At 39.3% G+C, this 20,664-nt stretch overlaps 5 protein-coding genes across 5 annotated transcripts; 4 read left to right on the top strand and 1 right to left on the bottom strand.

The window, feature by feature from the left end:
- The first annotated feature begins 637 nt into the window (after nucleotides 1–637).
- On the top strand, nucleotides 638–1,950 carry LOC103952122 (pathogen-associated molecular patterns-induced protein A70). The gene has a single exon (XM_048579623.1). The coding sequence runs from the start codon at nucleotides 881–883 to the stop codon at nucleotides 1,799–1,801; it is 921 nt and encodes a 306-aa protein (XP_048435580.1). The 5' UTR covers nucleotides 638–880; the 3' UTR covers nucleotides 1,802–1,950.
- Nucleotides 1,951–6,002: 4,052 nt separating this feature from the next.
- Nucleotides 6,003–8,421, top strand: LOC103952133. Its single transcript, XM_009363662.3, has 7 exons — nucleotides 6,003–6,360; nucleotides 6,439–6,538; nucleotides 6,651–6,771; nucleotides 7,162–7,283; nucleotides 7,373–7,494; nucleotides 7,853–8,013; nucleotides 8,182–8,421. Exons 1-6 carry the CDS (start codon nucleotides 6,204–6,206, stop codon nucleotides 7,888–7,890), a joined length of 660 nt encoding a protein of 219 aa, XP_009361937.2. The 5' UTR covers nucleotides 6,003–6,203; the 3' UTR covers nucleotides 7,891–8,013; nucleotides 8,182–8,421.
- Nucleotides 8,422–10,943: 2,522 nt separating this feature from the next.
- Nucleotides 10,944–12,278, top strand: LOC108867579 (NDR1/HIN1-like protein 13). Its single transcript, XM_018648639.2, has one exon. It carries the CDS (start codon nucleotides 11,209–11,211, stop codon nucleotides 12,010–12,012), a length of 804 nt encoding a protein of 267 aa, XP_018504155.2. The 5' UTR covers nucleotides 10,944–11,208; the 3' UTR covers nucleotides 12,013–12,278.
- Nucleotides 12,279–16,070: 3,792 nt separating this feature from the next.
- Nucleotides 16,071–18,448, top strand: LOC103952136 (probable leucine-rich repeat receptor-like protein kinase At1g68400). Its single transcript, XM_009363678.3, has one exon. The coding sequence runs from the start codon at nucleotides 16,344–16,346 to the stop codon at nucleotides 18,327–18,329; it is 1,986 nt and encodes a 661-aa protein (XP_009361953.2). The 5' UTR covers nucleotides 16,071–16,343; the 3' UTR covers nucleotides 18,330–18,448.
- A 20-nt stretch (nucleotides 18,449–18,468) lies between these two features.
- LOC103955358 (LOB domain-containing protein 25-like) lies at nucleotides 18,469–20,491 on the bottom strand. Its single transcript, XM_048579601.1, has 2 exons — nucleotides 19,852–20,491; nucleotides 18,469–19,356 (listed from the first exon to the last, which is right to left on the bottom strand). Exons 1-2 carry the CDS (start codon nucleotides 20,376–20,378, stop codon nucleotides 19,311–19,313), a joined length of 573 nt encoding a protein of 190 aa, XP_048435558.1. The 5' UTR covers nucleotides 20,379–20,491; the 3' UTR covers nucleotides 18,469–19,310.
- Between the last annotated feature and the right edge of the window lie 173 nt (nucleotides 20,492–20,664).

Raw genomic sequence — 20,664 nt, 5'->3', positions numbered from 1 at the left:
TACAAAGCTCCAAATGTATCTTTAAGGTAGTCAATTAAGTAAATTATAATCAATCTAAGAAGAGGATGAGTTTTCTCCTCCTTGAAATCAAGTGTGAGACTTAGTCATGTTGAATCCATGATTAGCGACGTCGAACGAATTTGCTATCCTTGGTCAAGTGATTCCCAAGTTATCTCCCTGGTCCTTTGGTTCTCATTTGCGTCATTTCATGTGCACAAGCAAATGTTGTAGTTGCCTATTAGATCTAAAATCAAACTCGGAACTTCAGGTGTAAAGAATGAAAACTCTTTCCAACTCTTTTTTTTTTTTTTTTTTTGTTGATCCAAAGATATTATTTACTCTAAGGGAGAGAGTAATAACGTGACTCAAAGAAAATCAAACATAAAACAACTTATTTACAAATAAAAAAAGAAACTATTAGAATATAGTACTAAATGATTATTATTTTTTTTCCTTCGTATAAACGATATTGAAAAAAAGGAAATCAAAGTCAAAATTTCTGAGTGTGAATAAATTGTTTTTCACAACCGAATTGCAAATAATTAATCGCTAACCCTCTATTTAATCCAACCACAAGCTCACATTTTTGTCACAACCACCGCTTCTTTTCTGTCTGTTTCTCACACACAAACCCATCACTCAGCGACGCGTGCCTCGAGATCATGAAAAATGAAAATTAAAAATTCAATAAATAAAATTTCTACACAAAATACCAAGAAACCTGCACAAGATGATGAAAATCTCCCACCCAAATAAAAAGGAGACATAGAAGCACACAGAAGCTTTCTATTTCTGCCCTTCTTCTTCCTCTCCCCATTTTTCACCTTTCTTCCTCTCTCTCTCTCTCTCTCTCTCTCTCTCTCTCTAAACACTGTCAGCCATGTTTGAAGAATCTGTGACATCCCTGCCTTCTATTTGGGCTTCCATGAACAGCTGGTTCACTCCAACTGTCCTCTTCCTCCTCCTCAATGTCATGATTGGCACCATCGCCATTGCTTCAAACTTAGGCTCCACCCAGAAACACCAGGACCCGCAGCAGCACGAGAACCACCACCAAGGCGGAGGCCTCGCCAGATCTCCATCTATGCTGCAGAGGCTCAAATCCATCAACCTCTACCAGTACAGATCCCCGGAGCCACACGCCACCACTTTCGAGCAACACCCAGAAACTACCGAGGCCACACATTACGCTTTTAACCACACCCACGAGCTCGAACAGCCCCAATTGACCAGATCCCCTTCTCTGCTGCAGCGGCTCAAGTCCATCAATTTCTACCCATCTCAGCCCACCGCCGCCGCTGCCCCTCCGCACAAAACCCATGAGCCGGAATCCCACTTCGAGCAAGCTCCCGAGCACGACGAGTTCCCAGATGACGACCGTTTTGAAGAACACGAACACCCAGAACCAGAAACTCCAGATTTTTTAGAAGCAGGGGATAAACAGAGCAGTCTGGAGGAGGTTTTCAGTCAGCTGAAGCCGTTGCTGGACCACCATGTGAGCCGGACCAAGTCGGACACCAAGCCGGCGTCCGGCGAGGTGCCTGCCAAGCTCCCGAAGAAGATGAAGAAATCTGCGAGCTCCAAGTCTGCTTTCGCTCACTTTCCAGAGGATGATGTCGCCGAGATTCGCCGGCCGGCGACGATGAGGGAGAGGAAGGTGGCGAAGGCGGCGGAGGACGACGACGAGGTGGATGCGAAGGCGGATGATTTCATCAACAGGTTCAAGAACCAGCTGAAGTTGCAGCGGTTGGATTCGATCATAAGGTACAAGGACATGATTACTAGAGGGAGTGATAAGTGAAGGGAAAATTTTAATTATTTTCTCGGATTGGGTGGTTTTTTTAATTTTGGTTAATTTTGGGGGTCGAATGGATGCAATGTAGATCTGCTCACTTCTCTTCTGCTTTGTGTTTGTACTATTTGTTCAAATATTTGCCCTTTATGACGTCATCTGGTTCCACCGTAGCGTTACCATATAACATTGTGGGAAGACTTCATTTTCCGCGATTTGAGGGTATTTGGTAAAATCTTATTTGCAGCAGTGTAGAGCTTGTAAGGCTCAGATTAATTCGCAGTTGGTAACTGTGATTTATATGTAAGAAGAAATGACGGAGTCTAAAGTATTTTCCATTCAAATTTGGTGATGAAAATATTTGTTTTCGACAATCCAGCCTACCAAGTATTTTGAACAATCTTCAACCGTTTGATTTTTAAAATCAATGCTTAATCTTCGTTCATTTTCCAGACTGTTGACTAATTTGGCGTTATTTAAAAAAAAATTTGGTTGAAAATATCTGGTTAGTTTTCTAACCTTCTACTACGTTGTAGCCCATGTGGGTTTTGGGGCGTGGTGGAAGGAGAGGTAGCTGGCATTTGGTATGGTATTGACTATAAAAAAAATTCACAACTTGAACAGTTCTGATTGTTGTATGGAATATGTTGCTCGAGTTGTTAAGAACGTCACACAAAGCTTTGTGTTAATCATCTTTCCCTTACCAGATTGTATCATAAAATTAGTTTTGATAATTTTATTACACTTTATTCACTTCTCTTTACATTCAATAAGATATTTACTCACACTTTTAAAATAGTACAAGCAGTGCTACAATAAGGTGACATAACTGTGACGAGACTATCCATAATTACGTATTAAACTCATCGTAAATATATATCATCTTTGCTAACCTGGGGCAGCCTTCAACAATGTGGGGACAAACACCAATAAACTAGCAAAAATATTGCCTCTATTAAAAAATGACACAAATAATAGTACGAATGCATAGTAAATAAGTAATACATATCTTCGTCTTGGTTTTTCCAAAATTAAGATAATATGTGGATATATAATTTGCTAGGGTTTACTACCAAATTGAGGATTTTAATGATGATGTACCTTATACTTAATCACTTTTAGCGACAATAGGTCCAAATTATCGGAAGAGGATATTCTTCAAATTCACTTTATGGGATCTTAAGGATTTTCATATCCTAACCGTTTATCGTATATCGTGTGGTCAGTTTTCGTCAGATACTATTTATGTTTAATTTTAAATAAAAAAATAAATGATTTTTGACCACACGATGAATAGTTAAGATGTGGTAATCTCTAGGATCTCCACAAAATGGATCCGGATGGGATCTAATTCCCAAATTATCCTTTCTCATCTCCTTTTTTACTATTAATCTCTATTGTTAATCACTAGATTACTATTCGAGATGTGTTGAACTAATAACGCACTCACAACATAGCTACGATATGGTCAACAATAATTATGTATCAAATTCGAAAACGATATACATTTGTAATGATGATGCTATAATTTGTGTGGTCGAACTCGAGGCCTCTTCTCGTTAAATATCTACAACTACAGTGTAAAGTTTAATAGTTGTTGGGGGGATTGTGAGGAATTTGATACTTGGAAATTAAACAAAATAAAAGGAGGATGATGATGCTATAATTGCTGTGGAAGCAAAGCAATGTCACATGTAGATCTTGTAGCTCACTACAATAATTGAATAATTGTAATTTGGAACACATAGATGCCTTTGAGTCTTCAACTCAAACAACTTTTGCAAGTGGTTTTTATCGAGGTCTACTAAGATGCTCAACTTGATGATTAATTATTTGATTGAATAGCCAAATTGTTTAAATACTTAATCAAAACCATAAAATTAAAAATTAATATAAAAAAGTAAATATTTTATTTACCTAAAAGATGATAGCTTGTTTAGAAGTCCTATTAAAATGAGTGAAATTTTGTAAAAGTATTTTCGAAACTAATTCTTCGTAAAATACCAATAAATTTTTAAACACTTAAAATATTATTTTGTCAAAAAAAATATGATTAATCTTGGAAGGGCATTTCCGATTCTTAGTTATAAGTTGCTACCTTGTGTGAAACAAGGGCGTGGTATTTTTTCGAGTAAGCAAAAGCTGTGGGAATATTATATGCGTTGCTGCCTGATTGATTGCCTCTTCGTTGAAAATGAAAAGTTTCTGCCTTGAGTCAGTCTGATGGCAGTGTCGGATTCAATTTATCACTGCAGTATGTATGTGTTGTATGGAAAATGACATAACGCTTCCACAAGCATGCATCTTTCTCACACAGCATAATGTTAAATATTATTACCAAAGCAAATCATATGATGATATTTATTTTAAATCGCGCACGTAAAATTCCATGATTAATCTTAAACATAATCATTTCGATATTTATGTCGTTGATAATGTATATACATTTAACTTGAGTGTGTAACCGAAGATATTTTTTCTTAGACGCAAGGAACGTCTCTCAGAAATAAATATCTACAGAAGAGAACGGTTTAGGGATAATCCAAAGGGGATATTATTTGATAGGGTTTGACAAATGCACATTTTACGTTGAATAAACATCATGTCTACAAGAAAAAATGGATTAATATGGACCGTTCAATGTTCGTAACATGGTGATGTGAGGGGATTGGTGAAAGGTGAAGTGGTGTTGCTTTTTATGCCTTGTCCTGTTCTTGTGCTACGCATATGGAACCAAATGGTTGTGTTTTCTTGCGTGCATTTCAACCCTAGCTTAAGTCCTCGTTGCAGACTCGAAAACAAAGGATTCTTGTGGATGCGTTTCAACCGTAACTTATTCCTCGTGTGGACTTTTTAAGTCATGCGTGAAAAATATGGTTCATTTTTAGTAGTACAAATTATTAAGTGGTTAAAATTTTTATCTATTTAATTCGTAGTGAAAGGAAAAAAAATAATATTTCATCAACTGAATCGCAACATTTTATTTTTTGTGCTATTCAGTAGTCTAGACACAGACCATTGAAGAAAAATTGGAATAATAGAGTAATTACAGCATCTCCAACGGTGCTGTGAATAACCAACAGTTAAAACAAAATGTTGTAAAAGATTTTCTTCGTAACAAAATAAACAATTGCTCTCTAAATTTTAAAAAACAACTATTCACATGCTAAATAATAAAACTCCATGGTGAACCATTGAGTAAGAAGAAAATATTGTTTTAAAAACGAACAGGTCGAGTTTGAATAGTTAATAATAGAATAAATTTTAAAATAGAAAAGAAGATATTATTTTCAACCTGGGATAGAGCTCAGAAAAGCTGAGACACAGCTAAGGAAACAACAACCCTAGAGGGGGTTGGGAACCTAAAGAGAGGGGAGCGTGAATAGGGAAGAGGAAATGACATTGCGGCTAACCCCAAGCCAAAGCTAGGGATCGGCAGCTAGGGTTGGTTCTTCTGTTTATCGCACCACTTGGACACTGACCAGTATTTTTGCAAACAAATAATGTATTAACTTGATAGTTCAATATAGTCACAAAAACCCAAAAAAGACTTACGTAGAAATACTTTGCCTACATCTCTTCATCTAGAAAAGCTCCGATGCGTCTCTAATAAATGAATGTGACTTTTGTATTTTAGGACCGAATCTTAGTGAAAACCATCTGTTAGTGTCAATCATACCAAATTTTTTGTCGACAAAGGAGGTGATTTGTAAGATTTACTAACTAGATTTGGCCAATATTTTAAAGGTAGTTTTAACGAAACACTTTCAGTACTATTCATTTTTAACGAAAAATCACATTTTTACTTTTTCTATTACTATTCACTTACAGTTTTATTTGTCATTTTTTTTTAAAACTAAAATTTTTAATGATTTTTCGTTAGTTTAAAAAAAAAAAGAAAAAAGAAAAAAAATCATATGCCAAATTGTTACTCATCCCAAATGACCTTTTGTTCTAGTGTAGAGAGACCAAAATTCCCCTTTAAAAAACCAATTAAAACTTGGAATTGACAGGGGAAAAGTAAAACAAAAGTAAAGAAGCGCGACTGCGTTTGATTTTGTACAGTACATAACCGTCATTTATTGCTATATCACAGTCAATCATACACCATTGATTACCAACATCAGTCCTGCGTGGGGGCATTTACGATCCTGACACGTCTCACCTTTATAGCCAAACCACAACAAGATAAACAGAACAAACGACCCGACGATTCCATTTCAAAAGGGACTTTTTCCACCACCGCCGCCACCACCACATCCGCAATGGTCCCGCATTTACACATTTCACCAAACAGTCCGAAACATTCCGAAAAGAAAGTCAACATTTCGTCGAACACTTCGAATCATTAGCAGAAGAGGAAAGGCAGTGGGTGAGTGAACTTTAGAGAGAGAGGCAGAGAGAGAGAGAGATGGTGTGGATGGCAACTCAGCAGCTTGCAATCAGAGGGAAGAGACGGCGGATATGGGGTGGGGCGCTTCTGTGTTGGGTGTTGTTAATGCTGGTTACTCCCAAGATTTCTCACTCTCCCAAACACCATCTCTACGCTGACATGCGCAATTTTGTGGGTAAAATTTCTCATCGTGCTCTCATCTTCTTACTGAAATTTATGTTTTTGATGATTTTATGATCTGGGTTTTTTACAGGAGTGCCTAATACCTTGAATGTGATCACAAATTTCCCATTTTTGGTTGTTGGCGTTCTGGGTTTTGTGCTCTGCGTGCAAGGGGGGCTTTTTAACATCAGGTTTTTTGCACTCTCTGGATTATATAGTACTTCATGCACTGATTTTGTTTGCTGCATTGATTTCAATGGAGTTTTGATTTTTTGGTTGGTGTTGTTTGGAAACTGGTTTTAGTTTGCCGGGTGAGGTTTGGGGTTGGGCACTATTCTATGCTGGAATGGCAGGGCTGGCATTTGGGTCTGCTTATTATCATTTGAAGCCTGATGATAGTAGAGTAACTTGGGACACCTTGCCGGTTAGTATTTCAATCCGTCTCAAGAGCTCTTGGTTTTAGCCATTAATTAGTGACATTTTCCCTGGTTATTTGTTTGTTGAGACGATTGAGAGTTTCAGTAAACATAAGTTTTTATTTTGATGACTTAATTGTAAGTTTGTTACATTGTTCCCTGAAATGTACCCCGAGTTGAAGGTTTGTCCATGAATGTCGAAAATAGTGTATGTTGTCCTTAATCTTGAACCTGTGTTGCGCCATTGACCCCTTTCGTCAAAGACCGTGAAGGAAGGAAAGTAAAATCAATTATTAAGGTCCATGATTTTGTCGTTAACAAAGTGTCTGGATCCTAGTCATGCACAATCTGTTTCTCTTTGTTTATTTTAATTGTTGAAGACAGATTCTGAATTGCAGATGATGATTGCATACTCCTCTCTTTTCTCTAGTTTTATGGTGGAGAGAGTAGGAGAGCGGATTGGTTTGAGCTGTCTGTTTGCACTCCTTTTCATTGCTTTTCTTAGCATTGCATATGACAGGTTAGTGTTATGCTTCAAGTTTCGTGTTTTCCCCTCTATGTTCTTGTGCTAAACTCTTATAGTGGATATATGGATGAGTTTCTTTGCAGAACGTATAATGATATCAGGTTGTACATGATGTTCCAGTTGATTCCATGTATAGCAATTCCAGCAATGTCATTTGTGTTCCCACCTAAATATACTCACTCAAGATATTGGCTCTGGGCCGCTGGTACGCCATATTCATTAATCTTTATTTCTTGAGTAAAAATAGTATGATTTTTAATTAGTCTATTTACCCCCCTGCACAATTAAATACAGTACAAAGCAATGGTTTTTACTATTACGTTTTGAACCTTTTCTTTTGCGAAAGTAGCTTGTTAGAATATCGTAGCAAGCATGTACAGGGGGAAATATTTTTCTTTTCCCCCTTTTTTCTGGGTAAAGGAAATTTTCCACCTAGATATAAAAGTAACTTTCACAATGGATAGTCTGGATTTCAAATGTAAAAGTTTGACATTTAATGTATCGTTTAAGCATTCCACCAATGAACATTCCTATCTGCAAAGCATAAAAGCAATTCTTTACAGGGGTTTACCTTCTCGCCAAATTTGAATCAGTTGCCTGATGGCAAAATCTACCATGCAAATCGTTTCATTATCAGTGGACACTCGTTGGAGCATTTGTGTTTAGTGATGGTCCCTGTTCTGCTCAGTATCATGCTCATGAATAGAAACATTAAATGTCAAAGGTACTATAGTTTTTTGGATCTCAGTGAAATTTTCGTTATATTATGATCTGCGTGAAATGAAAGGTTAAATTGTTTGGCAAATTTTCCTGTTTTGAAGTGTTGATTTCTCGTTATAGTATGTTCTGGATCACATTTCTTTCTCTTACATATTAGTGGGCTTGATAACAGAATAGGCGCCTTTAAAGAATGTTCATGAAAGAGGCAAGGCAGAAGTGATGTCATTGTCTGTGCAGCGTCCGAGCAGATGCTCGAAAATTCTGTAAATGCGGAGTCATTAGAGGTAAAGAGTGATCTATTGTACTCCCAAGTTTCAGTAAAAACATGTCTCTGCCATTGAGCAATTAGATTAATCAATTTCAGTTGAATGAATTTATTCTCCGAGTGCAAACTAATAAGTATATTAGTCAATCGTGTGCCTTCCCCTTCCTTCTTCCCTTTAATGAACTTTTCACTCCTGGTGGCTGTGACGTGGTGACCGTCCATTGGCCGCCAGAATATAGGGAAAACCAAAAGAGGTTAAGAGGGCGTAGTTTAGCTGGACTTTGACTCACTTGATTACAGAAGTTAGAACCTCTTTTGTAACTGCACTGCGATGACAGCTTACCGGTTACTAATGATATAAACCCGACATTTTAGTACGGTTATTATCTGCAGGGCAGATATATTCGTCGTCTGGGTTAACTATAGACAGGCCAATGAAGATTACACCATGAATTTTGTTCGAGTTCGAGTTTTCTCTTCTATATTGCTGATAATGTGGGTTTATTTTCTTCAGTAAAGTATCAGAGGGAATAATTGAAGTTACAGATATCACCTTTATAGCACATGTATGGCACAAATTCCTTCACATGTATATTATGGTTCTTTTGGACAATTGTGCTTAGTCATATGCATACATGTGCATCAAAGAACAAATGCATGTTTTTCTATCATATGATCCTTGTTCTAGCATTCATATAATAACAACAACAAAGCCTCATCTCATTAATTTGGATCAATTATATGAATTCTAAAACGTCATTGCGCTCGGTTTTGCACCAACTCTTTTGTTAGCTCCATGTACTCCATGTCTTTTTCTCTGAGCCTTTGTCTCAAAATTGCATGTTAAAGCTTTCATATGAACATTTAGTTTTTAGAGAAACTGTAATATTTTTCATATTTTATAATTATTGTTTATGCACTGGATGAAAGCAGCCCAAACCAACGCATTCCCATTTCAACCCAAAAATCCAAAGTTGGTGGGCCCATCAGCATGAAACTTCGCCTTCCCTTGACAAAGCCCAAACTGAAAGAGAACGATTATACACCTCAAAACGAACTGATATTCTAATCTACTCTAATTTACGGGACAAAATTCAAACTAGGGAGCAAGTGAGCTGAGACAATGTCCTGGTTAACTACCCTAACCTGCATTTATCAACCATTTTGTTGCTTAATCAAAATAAAATTAGGGTTAAGTCAATTTCAACTTCAACTTCAACCATTTTTTAAATGGAAATCTTGCACGTGTGGTGGATGGTCTTGGGTTCAAAGTCCTCCCTCGTCTTCCGAACTTCTCTTTAGTATAACTTAAAGTAGTAAAATCGTTTGCATTTAAAAAATTGAGAATCTTAATGATCTAATCATCAATAAGAATTACATGGCTCTCGATATTGAATTTCCATCGACCCTCGACTACATACAACGTCACATTTAAATCCGGCAATGCTTAAAAAACGTAACCTCGAAAACTTCTTTTAGATAAGGCGGCTTTAGAAACGAGATCTCGATTTCCGGGAGGTGATACAACCGGTCGATCCGCAAACACAGCCGGGTTCAAAAAGCTATAAGAAACTTGACCATGGAAGTTTGGTGGGCACTAGGTTTATTGTCACACTCATATTAAGAAAAACATTAAGAGATAATGAATTTTTAATGAAAAAATGAGAGGATCTTGCAACCTCGAGAGCAGCAGCATTGTAAATTGACTGACTTAGAAGTCAAGTGAATGCAACCACTGAGCCACACTGACTCTGATTAGTTGACTAATTACCATCAAACTCATGATTAGATTAAAAATATTGTTAATCTCTTACCTAAAGTGGAGGTGCTTTAAATTTAATGAGCCTTGCTTTCCTTGTCTCACATACTTCCTAACATAAAAAACAAAATAAAAGTTCATTTTTCACCAACCAAGAAAAAAAAAATCTAATTTAATGTTGAAATACTATAATTTTCTGTTTATGCACACGTCTGATTTTTAGTGTGCGTTTAGATTGATATTGGTCGTTCATAGTTATGAGTAAAGATGGAACTTTAGTGTTTGAAGATTCTCAAGTTGCTGCTTAGCTTCTGCTTCGTGAGATGCTGAATCAAATGCTTCATCTAGAGTTCTCGTATAAGCATGAATAGTTATGATTATCCCACATGTAAATGTTGCTAATAATCCACCATTAAATATTCAAATTTGTTTTCTTTTCTTACTTTCAGATTACAAATCAATTCTGCGCGTAAGAAATATTCGGCGCTCATTAAAGCGTGATTTTGTGGTTTCTTACCACCTACCCTAAGTATGTTCATGAAAATATAGCAATTGCCTGCCATTATGTCACATTTTTAAGGAAGGTAAGGCCTCAAAAAATATGAAGGAAAAATAGAAACCTAACAATAAAATGGAAATTTAAAAGAAGGTTTGGAATTGGACTTGGACCCCACATTTCTCACAATTCACTCCATCACATGTGGACCATGCAAACTAGATCACATCTCAATCCAAATTAGTAAGCTTAATTTTGGAAATTAATTATTGGAGGCTTAACCAATACGGAGTGGCCACTTCGTAGTTGGAAACGAATTCTAAACTCATATTTCATACAGCATGTTTTGAATTTGATTCTTGATACTTGTGAATCACATGATAATGAACATGTGGTTCTCTTTTTAAAAAAGGAAAAAAGAAATTTGGAGGCTTTAGTTGGTAAGCTTTGTGGAAGTGATTAGTGATTACTAATATTTACAGGTGTAGAAATTTACAGGAAGGATCCATCTTGACATTGTGTGAGGTGGAAGCACCCCCCCACCTTTTTTTGGGTCCTCCATTTTCTTCCCGTTCTCATCCTTCTCACTCCTCCATCTTCTTCTCTCTCTAAAACCTCACAGTTTCCACAACAATCCAGGACCCTCTCTCTCAAATCCAAATCCAACCCATTTCTCACCATGACAGACCGAGTCTACCCATCTTCCAAACCCACCACCAACGGCGCCGCCGCCGTACCCGGCGCCGCAACAACCACGGGTACCGCAGCCAACCCACCAAGCACCAAACCCCAACTCAGACAACCCTACCGCCCGAAACCCCAGTACCAACACCGCCGCCACCGCCGGAGCAACCGCAATTTATGCTGTTGCTGCTGCTTCTGGTCATTCCTTATCCTCATAGCCCTCGCACTCCTCGCCGCAATAGCCGGCGCCGCGGTCTACATCCTCTACCGCCCCCACCGCCCCGAGTTCACCCTCACCTCCGTCCGCATTGCGAAGCTCAACCTCACCACCACCCCCGACTTTTCCACCTCGCACCTCGCCACCCTCTTCAACCTCACCCTCTCCTCCAAAAACCCCAACAACCACCTCACCTTCTCCTACCAGCCGTTCAATCTGTTCCTCTCCACCACCAGAGACGTCCAAATCGCAAACGGGTCGATCCCGGCGTTCACCAGCGGCACAAAGAACAGCACCTTCTTCCGCCCCGTCCTGTCGACGTCGCAGGATCTCGACGTCGAGTCGGTGAAGTCGCTGAGATCGGATCTGAAGAAGCAGAGCGGGGTGGCGCTGAAGCTGCAGATGGACACCAAAGTGAAGGTGTCGATGGGGAAGCTGAGTACCAAGAAGGTGGGGATTAGGGTTACGTGTCAAGGAATCAAAGGGGTTGTACCAAAAGGTAAGTCACCGTCGGTGGCTGCCGTTTCCAACTCCAAGTGCAAGGTTGATCTTCGGATCAGGATCTGGAAATGGACCTTTTAATTAATTTCCTTTCATATTTTTTATTGCATTTTTTTACTTTAATCATGGGTTTTTCGAGCGGGGATTTATAAACTTTTGAGAAGGAGGATTAAAATGATCAAAAAAATGGTGATCACAAGAAAAATTAAGTAGGATTTAAGTGCAAATTTGGGGGTTTAAATTTGAATCCTTCTCTTTATATATATATATATATATATATACTTTGGTGATTGTAAGTGATGAATTTTTTTTTTTTTTATGGCAATTAATTCTCCTATTACTTTCTATTTTCTGCTACGTTATTATTATTATTGTTGATTAATTTGTCTGTGTAATTTGTCTTCCAATTGTGGTGGCACTTGGCCGAGTGTAATAAGTCACTCCGCCCTGCATGGTTTTCAGAGAAGGCCAATGAACAGAGCATCACTAGAATGCCCTAATTAAAACAAAACACTGGTATTCAGCTCGGTTACACGGTAGAATTTCTCTCCGTTACACGGTGAAATTTCTCGTAATTAGGCGTAATTGGTTAAGTGCATCCAAGAAAAAAAGAACCGAAAATACAAGCTCTTTTATGATATAATGATTCTCCTTGTGCACTCTTCCTTTTGTTTTGGTGCCTTTGTTCGTCTTCGTTCCTCTCTCATGTTCTTTGATTTGGAATCCTAATGCCAGAAATAAAGAAATGAGTGCAGATGAAGAATGAGTGCGGAAATCACTTTCCCTGTTTTTGTGTATCCTATCATGTAATGTTGAGAACAAAATACCTAGAAAATGCTTTTTGTTGGGTAAAATTCTGAATTGTGTGTGCATTCGGGTAGAAAAAGTAGAAGTAGTGTTATTCACACGCTTCATACATTTTCTCAAACCGTTAAATCTAATAAATTGAAAAATAAATATGTAAACAACACCACTCAAAAGGAAAAACACAAAACTTTCATAAATGTCTAGTGATCCAATGAAAAAAGAGGGGTGGTGAATTTAGTGGCTGTCTTTACTAATTACGATGAACTTTAAACACAGAATCACACAGACATGTATATTTATATATATATATATATATGTATGTATGTATGTATGTATATATACACACACATAGGATTTGGATTCTCTCTTGAGCAAAGCACACGTGCCGTTGAATTTTGATCAAACGGCTATAATTATTATAACTTCTAGAAAATCTCCTGTTTGTAGTCGTTTGATCAAAATTCAACGATCCGTGTGTTTTGCTAAGAAGACTCAGCCTCCTAAGCTAAGAAGAGTATCCAAATCCACATACACACACATGTAAGTACATATTGAACTGTTTTGATTGAGTCCTTCACTTGAAAACTGTGAGTTTGGAGGTCCAGAGTTATTATATAATAAAACCCCTAGTTGTTAGGGTTTGGCATTCAATAAGCTCACGCCGCTCTCACCGAGTCGCTGGCTTTTGTGGTACTGCAAATCTAAGGGGCACCACATCTTTCGGTGAAAAAGATATTATTGTTTACCTGCAAATGTGTCTTTGTTTAATGAAGAAAAACTAACATGGCACATCGTGCTCTAGTGCTGCAAATCTAATGTACACCTTCTCTTCTACCTTCAAACAAATAAACACAGGGAAGGGAGTGGTAAGCGACCGCAGCACCCTCGGGTGGGAGCAGATTTTGATCGTTCATGTTTTATGAGTTTTACACAATGATAATTATCTTCTTGTTACGTTAGAGCACACAATGTAAGCAGTAAAATAAGTGAAACAAAAAAAGGGAAAAGAAATAGACATTAAAAATGGAACTTTAACAAAAAAATTCTGGTATTGTTCATTTTAGTCAATCATGATACTATTTATTTTACCCTTTATTTTATCGTTATCGTTAAAACTTAAAATTTTGAAATTCTTTTAATTAATTTTCTCGTTAAAAAAGTAAAATGCTAAAGTAAATTGTATATTAATTGCCCTATTGGGGGACTTGTAAGTGCAAGGCATGATGGCGATAGGCAATAGATGGGATTAAATTCGGGTGCACGTGGTTTGTGGTGTGTCTTTGTTGGTCTGGGTATGCAGGGGCAGTTGGAATATCAGTCAGAAGCTTTTTTACTCTTTAGGCTTAGTCCCCCTTTTCTTTTTACTAAACACACTGCTTGCCGTCGTTTTACGTTTGGCACCTTAACAAAACATCTAGGATACGGATGGCACGAGGCTTAGAAACACCTAGTAAATCGTCTTGTAAGAAAAAACCTAACACGAACACAAACGTCATGAAAGACGGTAAGCTTCAATTCGAGGTTGCGTACTAGAGTTCCATTGTTCGCTCGACTTTGAGTTAATAATGAAAATAATAATAGCATATGTTAGAAAGTTTGTTTCTCTAAACACATGACTGATCCTTTCGAATATGATCATGAAACAAGATATGATCACGAAAGGAGAAGTATCCACGCTTTTACTTTTTGTGGGTAATAATAAGAATAATAATATGATTACATTTTGGTGAGTATACTTGATCTGCAAGTGTAAACGTGATTACTACAATCATGGTGGGGTCTACTGAAAAAGATTAAACCGTAGCGGCCGGCGGAGTGCTAACCCCATTAAATTTCCTGAGATTACCTTGTAATTAGGATGCCTCAAAAGTGCCAACCCATTAAATATTCCCCTTCCAAAAAAATGGAAGGGATCCGGAATTCATCAAGTTTGAGAATTCGAGCTGTTGAAATTTGACTCAACGGTTACAAACAGATGCCTATTTTAAAAGTTATAATAACTTTAACCGTTTGATCAAATTTCAATGGTCTGAATCTCTGAATTTGGTAGATTAGGAGGAATGGATCCGGTAAGGATCCCTTTCCCCAAAAAATATTTAAAAACTGACAATTCTTTGACTGTCAGCTACTGGGGCTGGGCCACGCCAATACAAAGACGCCAAATTGGGCCGGGCAGGATCCCATGGGCATTTGATACTGGTGGGTCCATACTCCCGCGATTTGGATTTAGATCTTATTAAAAGGGATAACAGAAAATTTAGATCATATTTAATTAATTTTTTATTCCAGTTGGCAAAGGAGTGGACACGTACCTGTCATGTCATCATTTAACAAAAAAATTGATAGAAAATTTAACAGAGGTCTGACATTGCAACGAATTCATAAGTTAGGGTATGACATTGCAATGTTTGAAACATGAGGTATATGAGATTGTAGTTCGACACATAATTGAGATGGTTTTGTGTAATTTACCCTTGTTTATGTTGTAGATACGTTATCTAAGACATGAGCGATTATTTGTATTCAATAATGTATTAGCATGGTGGTTAATTTTATGTCTGATTAACGAGATATGTTACATTTAAAACAATTGAATCATAATGATTCAGGGTTTTTTCCTTTAAAGTGGATAAGATATTTACATGCCAAGTATGGCTCGTATTAGTCTATCTACGAGATCATAGACAAATATATTAGAGTAAACAAACAATTCCACTGTAAGTTTTTTAAGATTTAGAATCACGCAACATGGGTTGAAATCACTCAATTCAAAAGACTATTTATTTTTGAAATTTATTGAGACAAGAGATGACATATCCATGAATAATACTCATAATTAATTCCTTAATCAACAATACTCGTAAAGCAAAAGACACCCCCCACACTCATGGTTGTAATAAGTAGACTAGACACAATTATAGTATAACGAAAATGGAAACAAATTAAGTAGTCTCTTTCAATACTCACTGGCAGTGGCCACCAGCCTCCCTTGCAGCTCATAGTCATAGTCCACCTCCATAAACGTGTTATTGCAAAAACAAAAACAAAAAACCATCACCCACAAATTAACCCCTACTTATTATACATATTTTACCCCACTTACACGTTAGGAAAAAACTTGGGTAGTAGTGTTGATTACGTTATCTGGATGTTTCGCATTAGAATATAGAACTATCATGTACATCAATTTCACACAATGCTATATCAAATAGTTGTTCTGTTAGAACATGGGTATGATTGTGAATGTCATAAACTAATTATAATATTTCGAAATCTACGTAATAGACATAAATGTTAAAATTTAAACCTATACAACGATAATAAATATGATAATTAATATTACCACTACTTGAGAGCGTTGAGATAAATACGCTTGTATTGGAACAGTCTTTTTTGGGTGAACTTTGGAAGAGTCTTTTGAGGGAAGCAAAATCGACAAGGGGAGTCAACTACTTATCGTTTACCCAACGTCTTTTTAATCCCGTCTCAACGGCTAGTTACTGGCGGTAATTACCGATATTGTAAGTGCCCCTCTTCTGTTTCTCCCTTTCTTTTATTTCTTCTTCCGCAACTTTCTCCAGAATCTGAGGGAAAATAAACGGAAAATGTTGCAGACGCAGAAGAATTTTCATTTTCTCTCACCCTCCCTTTTCTCACTCTTCTTCTTCTTCTTCTTCTCTCTTTCTCTCTCTAACCCAGAAACCACCGCCCTGCTGGCATTCAAATCCTCCGCCGACACCTTCAATTCGCTCTCCTCCTGGGTCGCCTCCTCCGACCCCTGCTCCGGCTCTTGGTTTGGCGTCACTTGCGACCCGGCGAAACGCCGAGTCACCCGAATCGTTCTGGAGAACCTCAACCTGACCGGTTCGGCTCAGCAACTCACCCAACTCGCCCACCTCAAGCTCCTCAGCCTCAACCGCAACCGCCTCTCCTCCTCCCTCAACCTCTCCGCGTGGCACAACCTCAACCACCTGTACCTCTCGCGCAACCGCTTCGAAGGATCCCTTCCTGCCGGAATATCCCGCCTCCGCCACCTCAGGCGGCTCGACTTATCGCACAACCAATTCTCGGGCGAAATCCCACTGACCGAGTTGGCTCAGCTGCCTCACTTGCTAACTCTCCGCCTGGAGTCCAACTCGTTCACCGGCATCCTCGCCTCCGCGCACTCGATTTCTGCGTCGATTTCGGACTTCAATGTTTCGCACAACAACATCTCGGGGAAAATTCCAACGTTTCTGTCCAAATTCGGCGCGACGTCGTTCGCCGGAAACGAGCATCTCTGCGGCAACCCATTGCCATACAAATGCTCCGATCCAACGGCCGCTAACTTTTCCGTACAAACCCGGAACCGACACGATAGCGTTTTGAGTAACGCCTCGCTGCTCGCGATCAGTATCGTCGGCGCAGCTGTTACGCTGTTAGTGATAATAGTGGCCGCCACGTGGTATCGGCTCACCAAATGTCGCGGGACCCACAGCGAGACAGCCAACGGACACGGTTACGTGAGCAAGCATTACGGGCCCGGAGAGTTAACGAAGAAGAAAAGTACAACTGGAGTCCAATTGGCCCAGTGTGCCCAGTCTAATGTGAACGGGCCTGTAGGTGGGCCCAGAGAAAGCGAAGACATGGTTGTATTGGAAGGGTACCGGGGCTCCGACAAAGTGGGGGATCTGCTGAAGGCATCGGCGGAGATGCTGGGTAAGGGGAGCGTGGGTACCACTTTCAAAGTCGTGACGGACGGCGGACACAAGGTGGTGGTGAAGAGGGTGAGGGAGAGGAGAAATGGCGGGAAGGAAATCGATGGGTTTTTGAAGCAGATTGGCGGGCTGAGGCACCCCAACATCGCCGCCCTCAGAGCCTACCACAATTCCAACCACGAGCTGCTTTTGGTCTACGATTTATTCCCCGAGGGAAGCTTGCATTCCGCGCTGCATGGAAACCGAGGACCCGGAAGAACGCCGCTTGCTTGGGCCGCAAGATTGAAGCTTGCTGCGGGGTCTGCAGAGGGACTGGCCTTCCTCCACGGCTGCAGCAAATCCAAGCTCTTTCACGGAAACCTCACTTCGTCGAACATATTGGTGGATCGAACGGGAAACGCCTGCCTGGCAGACGTCGGCCTCCAGCAGCTCCTCCCTGCTCCGTTTTCATCATCAACAAGTGCATACAGAGCTCCTGAATTGATGGGGTCCCATAATAAAACTCCGAGAAAGTTCACGCAGAAATGCGATGTTTATAGCTTTGGGGTGGTTCTGTTGGAGATTTTGACGGGGAGGATGGCGGCGGAAGAAGGAGAGACGAATTTGGTGGAGTGGGTTAAGACCGCGGTGCAGAAAGAGTGCAATACTTGGGAAGTGTTGGATTTTGAGCTGTTGGGGGATAGAGCGATGGAGGGCGAAATGTGGGCTCTTTTGGAGGTGGGGTTGCTCTGTGTTACTCCGTTGCCTAAAGATCGCCCGACGATCGGTGTTGTGCATCGGATGATTGAAAATATTCGGAACAAGGCTGTTAGAGAAGATGGTGCCAAGTTTATTTTAGATGAGCTCACTTCTGATTCTTCTTCACCTTCACATTCACATTCTGCAAGCACTTAATGATTTCATTTCCAAAAGCTTCATTGTGCTTAATTTAATTCATACTGTGTTAAATGTTTTGTACTCTCATAAGCATTGCATTGAATCATTTGAATAAAAAGACGTTTGATTGTTTTAAATTTCTAACAAGAAGAGCCGAACTCAAGACCTGCTGACCTTTAATTAGTTGTATCACAAAGTCAACGAGTTACAAGATGACTGACATTACGACAATTAGATATGAAAATAAATTTCAAATCTTTGCAGGTGCAAAACGTAAAAGACAATATCTTCTCTGTGGATCCGTGTTAATTACATTTCTAAACATAAACCGGGTCGAAGAACTCTATAGAAAGGCATAAGATGCAAGGTCTTGCCGCTTCCTTTCCTTTTTCTATGGTGATGAACATATTGTCACTAGAGTTCTTTGAAGAAGAATGAGAGTAATGCTTGAGGAAATTTTATCGAATCCATGATTTACCAGAAGGAGATAAAAATGGTCTTAACCAAGACCTCACAAGCCGAGCCCCTTACTCCACCCATCCCCACCGATCCCCTTACTCCATCATGCTCACCGGAAAGAGGCTAACCACGATGTACTTGTTGATAGTATACTTGCCTCCGCATCAGATTGCTCCTCTAGCCATGCCAGCAGCACCTCAAGGTCAATAGAGTTTGTCAAATACTGTTCCGATTAGTTAGACTAATCAGTTGTATTAAGTTTAATTAAATTTGTTTAGCTTGTATACATAGAGCTGAGTCTAGCCAAAGTATGTATCGAACGAGCTCATTTGTTTCGATTCACAAAAGACAGTTCTTTATCAATGGAAGTCTTCGTCAATTCTTTCATGGTATTAGAGCACGTACTTGAAGGTTCTCCTTCGTTTTTAATTTTTTCTTCTTTCTGATGTACCAAAAACAGTTACACACAAATCTAAACTGAATTGTAGCAAAAATAACAGTGCAGGATAATCTCATTCCTCCTTTACAATTTCTAACTCCTTAATCCTGAATTGGGTTGTAATCTTGTTCTACCAAATCTTCATCCCTGAAAAAATTCAAACAAATGCCGATAATTAGCAAAACAAAATTAAAACTTAAAAATTCATCAATGGCGGTTAAGTTGGCAATTTTTACTTCAAGTGGGAATTTTCTTCCTAGAGGACAACCCCATTTCCCGGTTCTTGATATCAAACACATTGCTCTGTTCTTGATAAAAACGAGTTCTTCAACAACATTGCTGTGTTCTTTGAACAAATTACCAATCTTTGTTCAAGTGGGAATTTTTTATCCTACTTAAAAAAAATCAATGCCTCTGGTTTAAAACTTAAAAGTTTTGAAATTTTATCGAAAAGTTTCGGTCAGGGCTTAAAAACACATCGCTCAGTTCTTGATGAAACAAAGTTATTCAACAACATTGCTGTGTTCTTGAACGAATTGCCTAATTTTATTTAATTGGGTATTTATATTCCTACTTAACAAACCAATTTGAATGGCAAGAACTCAAAAGTTGCGAAATTTTATCGAAAAGTTTCAGTCAGACCTTATATCAAACACATTGCTCTGTTCTTCGTGAGGCTGCGGAACAACTCCTCCACCAACATGGCCTTGTTCTTCTTGTTCTTGAAAAACGTTCTTCTGCACCAGATGAAACTGCGTCTGATCGTACACATTTCCCGCACCCACATTGTACTTAAAGTCCCCCAGACACTGCGCCATCGGCATAACATTGCCGCCGCCGCGGCACAATTCGAGTTGGTAGCGCACGCGGTCGAGTTCAGCCTGGTGCTTGTTGATGGACCAGAGCAGCGAGCGGACGACGGCGTGGCAGCCGCCAACAGGGTCTTTGGCGCGGTGGTCGGCTTCGACGAAGATGGTGGACATGGCGGGGGTTCGGAGGTGGGGAGGGAGGTCGGTGACGAGTTTGGCGAGTCTACTGACGCCGAACAGTTTGAGTGCGTTGTGGAAGTTTGTGGGGTGGTTGGAGGGGAAGTAGGGGGCCAAGGGGCAGTCCTCTGGGCATTTTTTGCGCTGGTGTTTACAAGCGGCGCAACTTCTGGACTTCGTCATTGGGATTTTTTTAGGCTATTTTATCGGTTTGACAAGTGCTTGGAGAATTTTGAGGGAGGGAAGAGAAATTTCAGTAGAGAGAGAGAGAGAGAGAGAGAGAGAGAGAGTAGGGTTTGTTGGTGTTGGGATTTTGGGAGAAAATCCAGGGACGTGGAGTTAGTTATAGCCTACGTGGAGCGTGGTTGTGGCATTTTTTGAATTATGAGACCCCAAAAAACTAAAAGAAACTAATAAAAAAAGTTTGATAACTTTGAATTTTAATGATAAGGATAAAATAAAGGGTAAA

This window comes from the organism of the source record quoted next, unplaced genomic scaffold, assembly GCF_019419815.1.
Source record: "Pyrus x bretschneideri cultivar Hongxiangsu unplaced genomic scaffold, Pyrus_bretschneideri_v1 Contig1, whole genome shotgun sequence".
In the NCBI taxonomy this organism is placed as follows: Eukaryota; Viridiplantae; Streptophyta; class Magnoliopsida; order Rosales; family Rosaceae; genus Pyrus; species Pyrus x bretschneideri.
This window is presented reverse-complemented; position numbering and strand designations above follow the sequence as displayed.

Bases quoted from the DNA above. Each gene is read 5' to 3' on its own strand.
- LOC103952122 (XM_048579623.1), top strand. From the start codon at position 881: ATGTTTGAAGAATCTGTGACATCCCTGCCTTCTATTTGGGCTTCCATG.
- LOC103955358 (XM_048579601.1), bottom strand. From the start codon at position 20,378: ATGACGAAGTCCAGAAGTTGCGCCGCTTGTAAACACCAGCGCAAAAAA. The intron at 19,357-19,851 runs GTCTGACTGAAA...GAATTTTTTCAG, and splicing joins AGCAATGTGTTTGATATAAG to GGATGAAGATTTGGTAGAAC.
- LOC103952133 (XM_009363662.3), top strand. From the start codon at position 6,204: ATGGTGTGGATGGCAACTCAGCAGCTTGCAATCAGAGGGAAGAGACGG. The intron at 6,772-7,161 runs GTTAGTATTTCA...TCTGAATTGCAG, and splicing joins TAACTTGGGACACCTTGCCG to ATGATGATTGCATACTCCTC. The intron at 7,284-7,372 runs GTTAGTGTTATG...GTTTCTTTGCAG, and splicing joins CTTAGCATTGCATATGACAG to AACGTATAATGATATCAGGT.
- LOC103952136 (XM_009363678.3), top strand. From the start codon at position 16,344: ATGTTGCAGACGCAGAAGAATTTTCATTTTCTCTCACCCTCCCTTTTC.
- LOC108867579 (XM_018648639.2), top strand. From the start codon at position 11,209: ATGACAGACCGAGTCTACCCATCTTCCAAACCCACCACCAACGGCGCC.